The following is a 15,450-nucleotide window of genomic DNA, read 5'->3' on the forward strand; positions in this document are numbered from 1 at the left end:
ATCGTCGAAGCATGAATATTTACCTGGAAGAAAAACTCCACGTTTACTGTGCTGACCTAATTTTCACCGAATCTTAGCTCGAACGTATCACCCAGGGCATCTACAAACATCTTCACACGTGCATGCTGAGACTAGCAGCCGAACAATGCCCACCAGAGTCGGCTATTTCCCCCCGCCCTTCAGTTCACAGACTTGGCCAATGGGAAGAATATGCTGACGCTCCTGCAAAAAAACTCTGCACACACAAACTGTGCGCTTCTCTCGATTCTGCCTAGTAACTAGCGTTTTGTGGAAAGCTGGCATTTTAAAACGCACTGCACATACAAGACACACGTCACCAGAGAGTGCAATCAATGATTCATATTGCCTCTTGGGCGACAAAAACAATCTGCAGCCGAAAGACAATTTAAATAATGTATTATTGAATTTGAAGTGAACAAGGTCATAAATAGTTGAAGCATTACTTCACCTCTTAAAAACAATATCACATCAAAGAGTCAACTATTTTTTATTCACATATTAAAACGAGGGCGTAACATGGAGATTCATTGGTATAATTTCAGAAATATTTACACTCAAAAAAATTACATAAATTGTGCTTTAAATGAGAGCAAACTGTAGATTAACAGTTTAAGTCACCCTACCTCCTGTCCTTGCAATTTGCATTACCAAAACAACCTTTCCCTCATCAGTCCATCATATTCAGGTTTAATGTCCAAATCAATTCATGGCTTGTGAAAGGCACATTTGCTGTACCCCTATGGCAGGGTGTATTATATGGTCAGTTCATCAAGATCAAGGCACTGTTCCCATGCTTTCCCTGCATGGTGGAGTCTGGCCCAAGCTTCCTGGAGTCCTTATGGTCTGGTCAAAGTTTGGATTTGAGACCCATAATCTCTCTCAGGGTGTCTGTGTTTTCACCCTCAGGGGCCTCTGGCCAAGAATTGTGGTCTGGACAGAAAGTAGTAAAAAAAAAAAAAAAAGAGTGAAACAAGGACAGGGAAAAATATGTCGTCTTACACAACTGTGCTGCACAGTGCTGACAGAATGTTTTGGTTGCGTGGCATTCACCACACCACATGAAAAAAAAAGAAATGTTGCAAATATAAACTGAACTGAGGAAAAAGGGCCTTATATAAATAGTAGTTAAACATTTCGAAATGGAATAGACAAAGACTTATGGAGCATTAATTCAAAACAATAAAATGAATGCTTTGGATTTTAGTGTGTTTTGCAAGCTTTTGCCCAGATGTAGGCTGGTTCACAAAGTGAATGTTTCAAGGCTCCTTTTTCAAGGTACATCATCAAATATCGCCAAACACCATTTCAATGTCAAGCATCCTTCAAATTGTACCAAGGACTGAGTCCTTCGTTTCACAGAATTTTCAAAGATGTCTGTGTGAATCCTCAGTGTGCTTGGAACACCCACAATCCAGTGCACAAATTCATGGAGGATTTAAAAACGGCTAAACAAGGCAGTTCACCATGTATTTAAAGGTAAATCTGTTTCATTGTAAGTGAGGTTTGAACAGTATTCAAATCTCTGCTGCTAGGACCCTGATGAGAGTGCGGAAATATGAACACAACACCCCCACTGGCTTCTCGTCTGCTAGAATTTAATACTCAATACCACTTAATCTCACCCACCAGTACATCCACGGCAAGAAAAACGGGGCTCAAGAAAAACGCGACAGCACTTTGAAATTAAAATTGTTGAAATCGTGTTCTAAGCAAGCGCCCAGCACTACCAAGGCAGCTGCTGCTCTGGTGGTGTCCATGTTCTTTCCCACAAAGACAAACTGGAACGGTAAAGTGCTACAAGCCAGGCAATAACGTCACGTTCGCACACACAACTCGAGCAGTCCGAGCCAAATGGATAGCGGCATTTTCCCTTTTCCACATAGGAACCCTTGTGGCCTAGGTCTATGTTGATTGGTCCAATTTATGTCACGCCCACTGTCAACCCAAGTTGAATGGCCAATAGACCTCTCCGAAATAAGTCCCGCCTCCGAAACAGCCGTGTCCACCCAACTTCCGGGCGTCGAATGTCTATGGGAAATAATGCCGTTTCGAAATATCATACCTGTCAAACATCTGTAGGTGGCGAAGTAGAAAAAAATGGTGGGCTGATTGGCCTACACACTTTGCCATCTAGTTTCTATTGGATTTTTTGATTGTCGGTGCCATTAAAGTAGAAATATATCAGTAAGAAGCACTAAGCTAACTCACGCCGCGGTTCAAGGTTCCATAGCAACGGCAAGGTGTCATAGTTTGTCTTCACCGAAATGGAGTTTGTGGCACAAGAGCCTGTCTACGGAGGTGGCACTAACCCTGCGTGATATCGTCATGTTTGATAGGTTGTTAACAGAGGTGGAATAAGTACTAAAATATTGTACTCAAGTAAAAGTACCAATACTTTGATGAAATATTACTCAAGTACAAGTTAAATTACCCATCTGAAAATGTACTCAAGTAAAAGTAAAAAGTAGTTCATTTAAAATGTACTTTAAGTAAAAGTTACTTAGTTACTTTTTTTTTGGGGGGGGGTCGGTTTTACCCAGCTCTAGTGGCTGCAGCCAGCAGCTAAAGTAGCCAGGCAGCTACCGCGCTACATTCTGGGGGCATGTTCGTGAGCCCCCATGTTCATGCCCCCCAGAGTGTAGCGCTGCAGCTGCCTGGCTACCTAGTCAGAACATGGAAGTAGGGCATTTCAAGAGAGAAAGAGCACTATATGACAGCAGAAAAATTATAATGACCATGACTAAGTATATATACTTTTTTGATCCCATGAGGGAAATTTGGTCTCTGCATTTAACCCAATCGATGAATTAGTGAAACACAAACAGCACACAGTGAACACACAGTGAGGTGAAGCACACACTAATCCCGGTGCAGTGAGCTGCCTGCTACAACGGCGGCGCTCGGGGAGCAGTGAGGGGTTAGGTGCCTTGCTCAAGGGCACTTCAGCCGCGGCCCACTGGTCGGGGCTCGAACCGGCAACCCTCCGGTTACAAGTCCAGAGTGCTAACCAGTGGGCTACGGCTGCCCCAACGAGGTTTCATTTCAACAAATCCGGCCCACTACCTAATATGAGTTTGACAAGGCCAAAGGTCACTCTCACTCTCCCTTGCTAAAGCGCAAAATGGTTTGGTCCGCCTGCACAACGATTGATAAGGTATCTCATTTTGTTTACGTAGTTGAGCATAGCTAGTAGTGGACAGCTAATTGTTGTGCTGCTGGTACAATGTCTTTCTCCAAGAAAACCAAGTTGGATTACCAAAAAACAAAGGCAAAAACGAGAAAAAGAGAGATGAAAATGAGGGGAAACAGATGCTAATAAACTTCTTTCCAAAGAAAGATGAGCACACACGTTAAAACACGAAATCCCATGGTGTTAAACTGCGCAATTTCCCCCCTTCCTTTCGGTTGTCATTAGTCTTAACTTTTTTTTTTTACTCAGTAACGCATGGGATTTGTGATGTAGCGAAGTACAATACTTCACTCAAAACGTAATCAAGTAAAAATAAAAGTACTAATTTGAAAAACTACTTAAAAAATACAAAATACACAAAAAAAACTACTCAATACAGTGAAATGAGTAAATGTATTTAGTTACTTTCCACCTCTGGTTGTTAATACATTCTGAAAATGTTACTGTTCTGATCAAGGTCATGCAAAATAAAGCTATCGACTCAATACGACTCTGCCTCCGATTCCTAGTCTGCTTATCATTATCTGTTTTTCGTGAGAAAAAAAAAATCTTGTCTCGTCATGTCTTTAGTGTCTTTGTTGGCGATTTCTTTCTTTTTCAAAGATGAGCCAAAACTTCTAAAGAGGGGAGAAAATCACTTGGATTCGGGGCATGTGGAGCAATGTGCAAGCAATCGAATATCAACAATATTTCAATCACAGCCAACAAACTCTCAGCACAGTCAAACCAAAGTTAAGTCGTGTTGAAAAGAGGCTGAACAATTTACTTTTATAGACCACTGAAATCACACGTGAAAATGACCATCACGTTAGGTTGTGACTGGTTGTGAGAGAGATCTAACGCCCCTCCTCCGCCCACGTACATCGGAACTAGCTCCCGGTTAGCATTAAAGTGTAAGTTCAGTGTAAACTGACCCATAGCCTTAATAAGCTCACCATATGCAGCCCATCGGAAAAAGAATGAGACAATTTGGGACAACGTAGGCCAAGTTATGGACAGGCAGCTTAAAGCAGACCCATGGGGGCATCAAAACGAAAACTGAAAGTAACTCCCCACTGCCCCCTGGGTCTGCTTTAAGCTGCCTGTCCATAACGTCTTGAGAGAGTGTTATGCATGTGTGTGTGTATGTATACTTATAATAATAATAATAATAATAATAATAATAATAATGTTAGAGCTCAGGTGATTTTGACAACTATGAACTCACACCACATCTTAGTGGGTGTTGTTAGCCAATTAATAAACTTTTATGTACAAGGTTTGGCTTAATTTGCTAGAATCTAGCAAATTAATCAAGCATGTATAAGTTTATTTAATGACATGGGAGAATGACAATAATGCATTCAGTCACTCACTAATGCTTTTATGCAAATTATTCCGATTGTGTGTGAGTCATGTAAACAGCTTATTCCAGCTGCCATACCCGATTAAGCTCATATTCCGCTTACAAAATCTGACTCTGCAGGACTCGGTTGTGCCAAGGAAGGATCCTACAGAATCCTTGACTTTGAGAAACATCCATAGTGTCCTAAAGTGCAACTAAAGTGTACTCACCTGGAATTTCCCACATTGAGTGGTAGAGGCTTTGTCCAGCATCGACTTTCAGGGTCTCCCCTGAAATATATGAGGCAGCCGGGGACAGAAGGAAGCACACAGCTGGTGAAATCTGTATGAAAAGACACCATAAAAACACAATAAAAACACCTTAAAACTGTAATTCCTTGAAACGTTACTCCTGTGGCATTAATGATTGACTAAGTACCGGTATTTTATAGTTAGAACGATAGTGGGTTGGATTCTTGTATTGTACATTTCAGATGCATTCAAGCCTTCAACCATCACAAGAATCCAGGAACACTATGTCTACATAATGACTGAAGTAGAGAAGTACACAAGGGCAGCATGAACTGGTTTGGGTATTGCTGCATGCTAACTCAGTGCACTCACCTCCTCTGGGACTCCTAATCTTTTGGCTGGGCTGAAAGGTATGGACATTTTGAACAATGTTGGGCCAAAGTCTTTGTAGTTTTCCACTGCCGTTTTGGAGATAATGGTCCCCTGTTTTTTTGTTGCAAAAATGACATGGTCACATTTCTGTTATAGGTTAGCTGAAGCATCAGTTGGTGGAATTGGTGGGGAAATGTGGAAATTTGGAGTTATTTTCTTAAGACCTGTGAGCTAACTAAGACATAAACCATTAGCACAGACAAAAGCAATCTTCCAAGCTAGTGCATTTTGGCACTATTTTGCAAATAAGAAAAAAATGACATGTGTCTTTAACCATCAAACTGAATTAGAGGAAGTCCAACTTATAGAAGATATGCCACAAGAAACTATAACCAGTATTACTTGCTGCAATAAATTGGTATACACACTCCAGATACAGCATCTTACCGGAGCAACAGAGTTGACCCTGACCCCGTTGGCAGCCCACTCTATGGCCAGGGTTTTAGTCAGGTTGTCCACTGCTGCCCGAGCAGCTCCTGTGTGCCTTTGGAAGAGAGCATTAAGGGCAAGGCAGCTATTACAATATTTCCAAAGTTTAGTGTATATGGTAAGAGACTTTGAAGAGGATGAAACAGCTATTAATTGAAAGGAAACTGGTGGAGAGAACATTTGATTTAATAAATGACATTAAGTATTATCCTTTGTGCATTTATAGAACAGTTATTCACAGTGTCTTACATCTCAGCAAATGTAGAGCCTGGAGAAGGGCTTTATACTTACGCCATGCCAGGAAATCCTTTCCACATGTCAGCAATAATGTTGACGATTACACCTCCATGATCCTTCATCCATGCACTGTAGACTGTGAAGGCCAAACAAAAGTTTCTTCTATTCTTCTATGTACCCACAACAAATATCTACAAAAGAAGTCCAATCCTACAGGTTGGCCATGAGATGCATCATTTTCATACTAAAATGGACCATCATTTCAACTTTGTATAATATATAATACAATACATAATAATGTGTCAAATGTTCACACAGAATTATGTAAAACATGAGTAATAGCTGCACTCATATAGGTAACCTATTTGTGTATTCTGAATAGTCATGTAACCCAATCCTCAACTGACCCGATGATGAAAATCCAAATTTCTGAAGATGCAGATGAAACAGTGTATTCTGATTATGGCATCCATGCATATTCTGTAACTAACCTTCTTTTGTAACTAACCTTCTTTACAGCAAAGGAATGTCCCATTGAGATTTGTGTCAATCACTGCCTTCCAACCCTTAGCAGTCATATTGGCAACAGGGCTAGAAAACTGTCCACCACCATTATTAACCAAGAAATCAATCTTTCCATGAAGCTTCAGGACTGAGGCCACCATGTTTTGAACCTGCCAACAGACAGAGTGCTGTTAACTCATTGAATGCCAAGCTAGTGATAGACCCACGAAAATGGCCTGGTTTTGACCTGACGTGCATGCGTCACTGATTCGACCCAAAGCGGCAACTGAGTTATGATAAAATGTCCAGATTGTGCGTTTTCATGAGTTTTCGATCGTCATATTTCATTTCCATTCATCACAGAGTTCCCAAAATCACATATAAGGTGTGTTAGAGTGTCTAGTTTCGTAATTTAAAAAAAAAAAAAAAGCTAAAAACGTAATATTACGTTTTTGGCACTCAACGCATTTTGGCACTCAATGAGTTAAAGACCACAACAGGATTTCTGACCCAGAAGAAATACCACAACCTCAAGTGAAGTTGAAAAATTCAAACGAACAATTATCACTTACCTCTTGCTCATTACGAATGTTGCATTGTACCGGGGTAACTTTTGCCGGACTGGATGACGGAATCTTCTGTGCCAGTTCCTGAGCAGCGGCTTGCAGTCGCTCCAATTTGCGTGAAGATATAACTACACTGCAGCCTAGCGAAACATACAGGGAACTGATATGGTTTTATGTCACCTTTCAAAATCTGTAATGCGTATGTACTTCAACCTCAAATTTACATCAATGTTAAATTCAAATATCCTACCTGCAGACTTTGATGAAAACCCTGCCAGGACGAACTTTGAGCTTGAACTAACTCAGTTATCGGAACTCCCCCTATTACCGTCGGTCCCGTATTTCCACCGTCTTGCGTGTATGCGTCACTTAATATCAATTTCAATACAAACCAAGACAGCAGACTCCTAAAGAAACGCAATAGGTGTATCTAAATTAGCTATGTACCAAAAATGACATTTTACCGTGACTCAAAGAGCTGTAGACAGTGTTGTAAGGCTGCGTGTAGGCCTACACAACCGCTTGGAGCTCCAGTGGAATTTTAATTTCACGACGAGAATTCTCGGTCTAACCGTTCATGTGCTGTTGAAACGGTGTAAATAGGCGACCCACCAGGCCAGCACTATAACTCCGAGCGTGGTAAACAAAATCGGATATTTCAGGCAGTAAATGCTCCCGTTAACAAAAAAAAAAAAAAAAAAAAAAAAAAAAAAAACAGATTTTGTTCAAATCTACACACCTATGGCTACTGAAAAATGTCAGGTTAATTTAGCAAATGTTATTTTAAAGTGTTAAAAAACATCGTTGTTTTAGAATTTCTGAACAAAAGTGGTGATAATTGGGAGTGTTACGATACCATTGCATGCAATGCTTGTGCTTGCATGCATTGCTTAGTGGGGTAAAGTTCATTGAGGTGACTAGAGAACTAAAATGTCCTTTTGAAAGACAATGAACAGCAAAATACTCACCCAACTCTAGTAATTCAGACGTTATAGCTTTCCCAATACCCGTTCCACCTCCTGTCACAATAGCGACTTTGTGATTGAAAAGTCCAGCTTTGAAAACACTAGACGCCGCCATGTTAGTCTAGCAGTGAGTGTATCGCTTGATCACGTGACACCGCACCAAATCGGTGCCAAACATTCCAGCTACAATCTTATGTGATGCACTTCGATCAAAGATCCTTGATCCGCTTTAACACTCTCTGCTTCGATGTTACAATGTTTACAACTACATTGTAGCGAGCCTAACGAGGTCCATTATCGTCTCCAGACTTTCCATTGTCTTGGAATTTGGAAATTGATCAAACGGCTAAGATTTAAAAATAATTCAATGAAAACCAAGTTCGATGTTCGCGTTGTACTGAAAGCATCGAGGGCCATCTCGACATTGCACAAGCTATCACAATTACCCAGATAGCACAAAATAGGAACATATCCATATTGACACCCACCTTAAAAAAAAACCGTTTAGCGGAGCATCTTGTGCATGTCGAGACATTTTGAACATCACACTCAGAATCACAGTGAAATCAATAGGCATTCCAATCAGAGTTGTACTAAGTATCTGGCTGATGATCCAAGAGACTTCAGGAACAAATCATAGTTGTCCATATAGTCCAGGCAATCTGTGAGAAAAAATCACCTAACCCAAAACTAATTGCAACAGAAAGGATTTTTGTTGTATTCAGTTCATGAAACCTTCCCATATCACATAGAAAAAGTCCATGAAAATCCAAGTGGTGGAACATTGTGAAAAATTAGGTCAAATTCTTCCATAAAGGCATGAAACTTGGTGAACTTGTACAGTTTGGAGCCCTGGACATTTTCAGATATAAACCCATCATCAAAAAACCCTAATGGTCGCCGTGGCAACCATTAAATGTTACTGAATTACGCCTATATTCTTCATTATATTTCCTGAACCAAACATGGTATCTCAGAACAAGTGATGCCTAATAAGAATGCTGGAACAATCCACATAAATGTGGCAGGTCTATTCAAAATATGCAGTTACTCAGTTGCATGGGGAAAAAAACCAGTAACCTTGCCATGTTGTCCACCCCTCTGGGCTAAACTACTGGAATACTACTATACAAAAGAGGGCATACCTTGGCAATCAAACATGACTATGCAGAAAGAACATTACAATTTATCAGTAAAACTTAAAGCTGCAGCAGGCAAGTCTGACAGATTGAGAGGACTTAGCCAAAATTTTGAATTACAACTCTCATGCCCCTCCCCCACTACCACAGAGCATCCCCTCATCTGAGTTTATGCTTGTCAGCATATCGTCAGTGATTGACAGTCAGATCTCACACAACCCTGCTGATTGGACCAGAAGAACCAGCTGTGGAATTTTGCAAAACAAATAACAGGCCCTAGGTGGAGGAGGTAAAAGTGTTTTTTTTTTCTAAAACCGGCTGATTTATGTTCTGTCGGAGCAGTGTCAGTTTCAGTGAATATGATCAAAAAAGCTACTGCAGCTTTAATTTGACAAACATGAGAAATATACCTAAAATTGTGAATTAGTCAAAGCTGAATAACAAACTTCAAGGTCACTGGAAACATTTGTTGACACATCCCAAATGACTGGATTTCTGTAAATCAGTTCTAACTAGGGACCTGCCCACACATCAAAATGTTAAGATTACCGTGACTTCAAATATCTAAGATAAACACATGCATAAATCCAGTCAAGAGATCCATGTCTTAATTTAGTTGTGGATATAACAATTGACATGCCAGACATCTACAATTGAATTGAAACCTCAATGAAATTAACAGAAAAGGTCAAATGAGTTGTCCAAGTTAGACTGACATTGTAGATCCCTGAAATGTATATTTTGACTAGCAAGAAATCCAAAATATCTAAAATACAAATCCATACCACCTACTAGACATAAAACTGGCTTGCCATATGCATGTAACCCACTAAACTAGGCTGGACAATCACTGCTTTCATCGCCAAATTGTCTAGCCTCATTCAGAATCCAGTGCCTTACCAGACACATCCAAATGTACACAGCACTCAGGTCATGCTGACGGCAGGGTGTGCTGATACTTAAATCCTGCCAGTACTCTGAAGTTTCCAACACAAAACAAGAAATTCAAACAGAGGCAAAACCAGCTCAAGACTAGTTTATTGTGGGATGTTCCATTTGACCACGGCATACATGTAGAGTCCCAAGACATGGAGATTTTTTTATCTGTACAAAACACAGAGTCCCAATTTACTGGTCCTTCATCTCCCTCAGTCTCTTGATGGCAGACTTTACTGTGACGGCGGACGTTGTGCTGAGGGAAAAAGAAAAGAAGCTATTAGGTGACAGTTCAGTATACACACAACAGAAAAGCTTAGGAGACAAAAGGACATACAAGGACACTACAATCACACTGTTCAAGTGCCTTCAGAGGTATGAGATATGGATTCATTCACAGGGGCTCCCATGCAACCCTTCCATTTGTAAAGCCTGCAGCATTCCTAAACCCTCATGATGCAATTCTACCTGCTGCACTCATGTGATGTAAGCCAATCAACAGAAGCAGCCGATTCTCAGTCATGAGGAATAACAATTTGGGTGGATAGTCAGAGCCAATTGTCAACACAATTATAGAGAACAGAGCAATAATAAGAACTGACTTAAAGACCTTCTTCCGTAATCTTTTCTGCACTGAGACTTGCAGGTACACCTTGACAATAAACACAACTTGGTCCTACTCGTATTTAGACCATATTCCATCATGGTTTCTTCAACATGTATTTATTAAACTACAAATGGAAATTTTAGTCTCCTCACTACAGTGTGAAGTGTACCCGCTTCTCAAAAGTCCTGCTGCTGAATTTCTGAATCTTCAATTTCCCCATTGGGTATCTATTTATCTGTCAATATGCATTCTCTAACAGCCAAAAGCAGCAATATGCATCCCAGTGCATGTTCAATCTGTCAACCCATAAATGCTTTAACTGAATGCCCATGAATTTGATCGATTAAAGAGGATTAGTCAATGTGCAATTAAAATACAACTGTCCACAAGTGAGCAAACTTAGTTGCCTCTACAACAATCCAAACAGCACATCTAACTTGTCATCTTTCAACATAAAGCAAGATACAGCGGACACAGGAAGACACCATTCCATGACTGCAGCTGTAGAGCCTACTGTTTACCATGTACTGTCCTGAAGCTGTTCTGTCTCTTCACTACCAGAGGGGTAGGGCACTGACACCACGCTATGCCAACATCAGGTTAATACACAACTTACTTGTATGTCCAGGCACCACCAGCGACAGTCTTCATGCAGGACCCACAATGCCAGATGCCAACAGCTCTCCTCTTCATCTTGGTCTGCAAGACAATTGTTCAGAAGTCAATGAGGGAAGTCATGAATTCAACCAAATATCTCTGGTTTTGAAGTTCTCATTTTTCATCATGTGCATTCTATGACCAGAAATGGGAAATCTTATGGAAACCTAGATAGCAGAGTACTTGGTTGTCAAACATCTGTAGACATTAAGCAGGATTGTTTTTGTTTCAGATTGGCTTCAAGAGGTTCCGCTCACCTTCCCACAGAAAGAGCAGGTATACTTGGCGTGTTGGCTGATTTCAATCTTTTTCACCATCTTCCTGAGGGAGGCCCCGTAACGGGTGCCATACTTCCCCACAATTCCCACCTTCTTGGTGCGTTTGGCCTGCAGAATTACAAAAGTTCAGAGATCAGGCAATATCTCAAAACAAAAAAGTCCATTATAATTATACATGCATCACATCCCTTCACCTGCACTCATTGCTTCAGCTTCCTCGTTTTTACAATGGTCCAAGGGCTTGGAAAGTGATCCAAAACTACAGCAGCATCAACATGTTTTGCCTCACATCATGCAACTTAGCTAACGCCAGCTCGCCAATTTCGCGGCACCTATCAAAACAAGCTACTTGACAAAACGTAAAACGATATCTAAAACAAGTAATGACTAACTATAAAAAACACATGACATAAATCGTAACTATGTAGCTGAAGTCTGGGGTTGGTATATCTCTCCATAGCAGAATGATAGCGCTAGGAGGACGGAAGCTAGCATGAAGCCAAGCTAACGTTAACCAATGACAAGCAAGCTAAAGGCAAGCTGGCTCATGTACCAAGAATAATGTCAGCTTATACCAGTTGGTTGCCTTTAATACAATGACACCAAAACAGATTCTATACAACCTGCGTTATTCTAAGACTACATGCACATCAGAGGATAAAATGAACACTACAGTGGCGCTAGTTTGCCGGTTAATACCAGTAGCGCATCAAAGTGTTTGGTACGAGGACCTACTAGCAACCATGACTATCTAGCAGTTGCTTAAGAACGACGTCGTAAACACACATTAAATGAGACAGATTTTCACAAATATTCATTACACTTCATAGGGCGCAGTGTTGTGTACATAAATATGACTTTGGATTTAATATACACTTGGTGAAAGCTGAGGATTCATTAGATGGACATTCAAAAATCCAAGGCTGGATTCTCACTCACCATTACAGCAGAAGAGGTGCGGATCCAAAAGAGGGCATACACAGGGCGCATGCGCAATTTACTCGTTTGAGAAGCACGGCATTGTGGGACAGTGGAGGACTTATTTTTACGGGACGTCTTATTTCCATGCTTATTTCTCTCCAGGTCTTAACGAACTTGCTTATTAATTATCATTAATTATCATTTCTTGGATCGGAGTAACTGAATAGCAGGAATAGGCAGCCTATTTGAAAGGATTTATGGATATTTGAAAGACCTTTAGGCTGTTAACCCTCCTGTTATCCTGTCATAAAATATATGGCTCACTTTTTTTTTTTGGCTTCATGATTCATGACTTTTCCTCATTTGAAGGGGACAACAGAGTAAGCATGGCATTTGCACAATAGAATGTTTTCAATGTCCTGTACAAATATTGTGTAGGCTACATTGGTGTTCCAATTGGGGTCAATTTGACCCCAGGCCGATTTAGCTGTATACATGAATATTTGACACATTATGGATATTATTATTGTAATATTATGTTATATTATACTGATCTTAGGAGCCTGAAGTGTTGTTGAAGATATGAAATCGCATGTTATAGCATAATATTCTGATCATTTTGATTATATAATTTAGTGCATTTGGATTGTTCAATTTCATAAATCTACAAAAAAGCTTTATGGCTCTGAAATAACATAATCCTAACTAGTACGAGAGCCACTGACAGTTCACACAGCCTGGGGAAGGGGAAGGGGCAAGCAACATTCTAACGATAACTTTCTGGTTGCATTTCGTGATCTGTGCCCCTTCAGACAATATATTCCGAGCAAACCGACAAAATATGGTATACAAATTTGGGCAGCATGCGATGCAGAGTCCAGCTACGCCTGGAATATGCAGGTGTAAACTGGCAAATCCCGAAGTGGCGCCCCTGAAAAAAATCAGAGCAAGAGGGTGGTACTTGACATCAGGGGCGGACCTGCCATTAGGCATGATCAGGCAATTGCCTGGGGCCTCGTCATCCCCATATCGTTTTTTTTTTTTTTTAATAAATGATCACCACATCCAAACAATATATTCTAATCCATAATAATGATTGAAAAACTATTTTGTCTCATGATTGCTCATAAACTCATCATAAAATCAAATGACTGCAGTGCAGGTCCGCTTCCTGTCACCATAGCAGCAGCTAGTCTGAACGAGGTCTTGGTGAGGTGTGGAGTTGAGCGATTGACAGCAGCCATGAAACGTTTCCAGAGTGAAAGTGATAAACGAAAAAGAAAAAGGGAGGAGGAAGAATTTAGAAAGAAATTGCCTAAATTAACCAACTTATTCCAGTCGAAGAATTCTTCCACGGAAGAAAGTAATTTGGACAGTGATGCAACAACATCTGCAACATCTGCTGAGCTAGCTAATGCCTCTGGTAATCTTCTGAGGTCTAAGTACTTGAAGAACTGTTATGTGATGTTTTGAAGATCTACTCAATCTACTCAACTGAAATTGTCTTTGTTTATATTGTTTTTGGGGGTTGGGGTCAAATTGACCCCGAGGACAATGCGAGTATTTTTTTCCACAGTACTGCTGATAACAGAAATAGTTTTTTATTCCAAATGTTATAGATAAATTGAAAATGTGCTAAGAAATAATACAAAGCCATTAAAATACTAAAACTATGGTTCTTTCAAATTTTGTGTCAATCAGTGAGATTTTATGATGATTTGTATATATCGCTATAAGTACATAACAGGTATTCTGGGTTCATAAAGGGGTGTGGGGGGTGGGATTGTTTTGTACAGTAGGGCTATGCACTCTAAAAAATGCTGGGTTATTTTCTCAACCCAAACGCTGAGTTGAAACTGTTGGGTCATTGTGTGGGGTTGTTTTTACTCATGTTGGGTTATTTTCTGTAACCCAGCTTGTTGGGTTGATAGTTTAGGACAGCGCCCCTCCTCTCCCCCACCTGACGTGAGCACACTACTCAGCACCAGGGTAACTTTAACACAGCTGCATAGTTATTTGAGAGTTCGGGGGAAATCGTTATTCTTTCAACCGTCCATGCAGTCCAGCAGCTTTCAACATGCAGTGGAAATCAGGCGATTTTGGAAGGTATGTATCTGCTTTTAACTTTTTTATTATTATTATTCAGACGGATTTTAAAAGTAGCCTACACCCAGTTCGTGATATGAATGGATATTCTAATTTCGTTCAGCCTAAGCAGGTTAAGAATTGTGACATTCAAGCCAGCTAACATTAGCTAACATTAATTTACAGTCTTACAATTACTGCTCATGTTAATGTTAAATCTACACAAAGACAGACTCTTTAAAACATAGTTCTGTGTTGACTGGGTATGAACTGCTGAACAGAAACAAAACAAACTTTTACAAAGAACTAAAATTAGCATACCAACAGCTGGCTAGGTTAACGTTAGCAGATGGTTGGTATGCTAGCTTCTAGCTCTAACAAATGCTTCGTGTTAGTGCAGCATGTGTGTCAGCTAATGTATACAGTCGAAGTAGTCTCTTTACGTACGGTAATCATCATGCCAAACAACATATTAATTCATTCAGGGTAGCTTCATATTATAGCCATGTAACTTACTGGGTGGTTTTTGTTGGTAACATTAACGTTACAGACAACTTGAATTTAACTAACTGAATGTGTTAACATGAGCTAGCTAACGGTAGAACTATCACTGCCACTAACGTTAATATTACTGAACGTATGTTTGTCAGTCTGCTGTTAAACAACTCCATGAGGTGGTCATGGTTTCCGAGTGTGTTGCGCTAATATTTTGTCTCCGAATTTTTAATGTTTGTCAACATCATTCACTGATCATGGTTTGTGAAAGTCTTGATCTAAAGTTCTGTCAATAGCAGTGATTAATTTACTCTTTTTCTTTCTTTGATTGACAGGGCTGACTCCCAAATGGACCGTGGAATCTAGCTGTCTTCATGGAAGTAACTTATCACATGCTGATGCTGCTTTTAGAG

The 15,450-nt window shown here is 40.2% G+C and overlaps 2 protein-coding genes across 2 annotated transcripts; both read right to left on the bottom strand.

Moving 5' to 3' along the window:
* Window positions 1–492: 492 nt before the first annotated feature.
* pecr (peroxisomal trans-2-enoyl-CoA reductase) lies at window positions 493–8,218 on the bottom strand. Its single transcript, XM_042079843.1, has 8 exons — window positions 7,923–8,218; window positions 6,961–7,094; window positions 6,393–6,558; window positions 5,939–6,020; window positions 5,606–5,702; window positions 5,159–5,269; window positions 4,766–4,877; window positions 493–951 (listed from the first exon to the last, which is right to left on the bottom strand). Exons 1-8 carry the CDS (start codon window positions 8,032–8,034, stop codon window positions 869–871), a joined length of 897 nt encoding a protein of 298 aa, XP_041935777.1. The 5' UTR covers window positions 8,035–8,218; the 3' UTR covers window positions 493–868.
* Window positions 8,219–10,079: 1,861 nt separating this feature from the next.
* Window positions 10,080–12,568, bottom strand: rpl37a (ribosomal protein L37a). Its single transcript, XM_042079849.1, has 4 exons — window positions 12,476–12,568; window positions 11,516–11,644; window positions 11,218–11,300; window positions 10,080–10,250 (listed from the first exon to the last, which is right to left on the bottom strand). Exons 1-4 carry the CDS (start codon window positions 12,524–12,526, stop codon window positions 10,187–10,189), a joined length of 327 nt encoding a protein of 108 aa, XP_041935783.1. The 5' UTR covers window positions 12,527–12,568; the 3' UTR covers window positions 10,080–10,186.
* Between the last annotated feature and the right edge of the window lie 2,882 nt (window positions 12,569–15,450).

Source organism: Alosa sapidissima, chromosome 23 (genome assembly GCF_018492685.1).
Source record: "Alosa sapidissima isolate fAloSap1 chromosome 23, fAloSap1.pri, whole genome shotgun sequence".
NCBI classification, from domain to species: Eukaryota; Metazoa; Chordata; class Actinopteri; order Clupeiformes; family Clupeidae; genus Alosa; species Alosa sapidissima.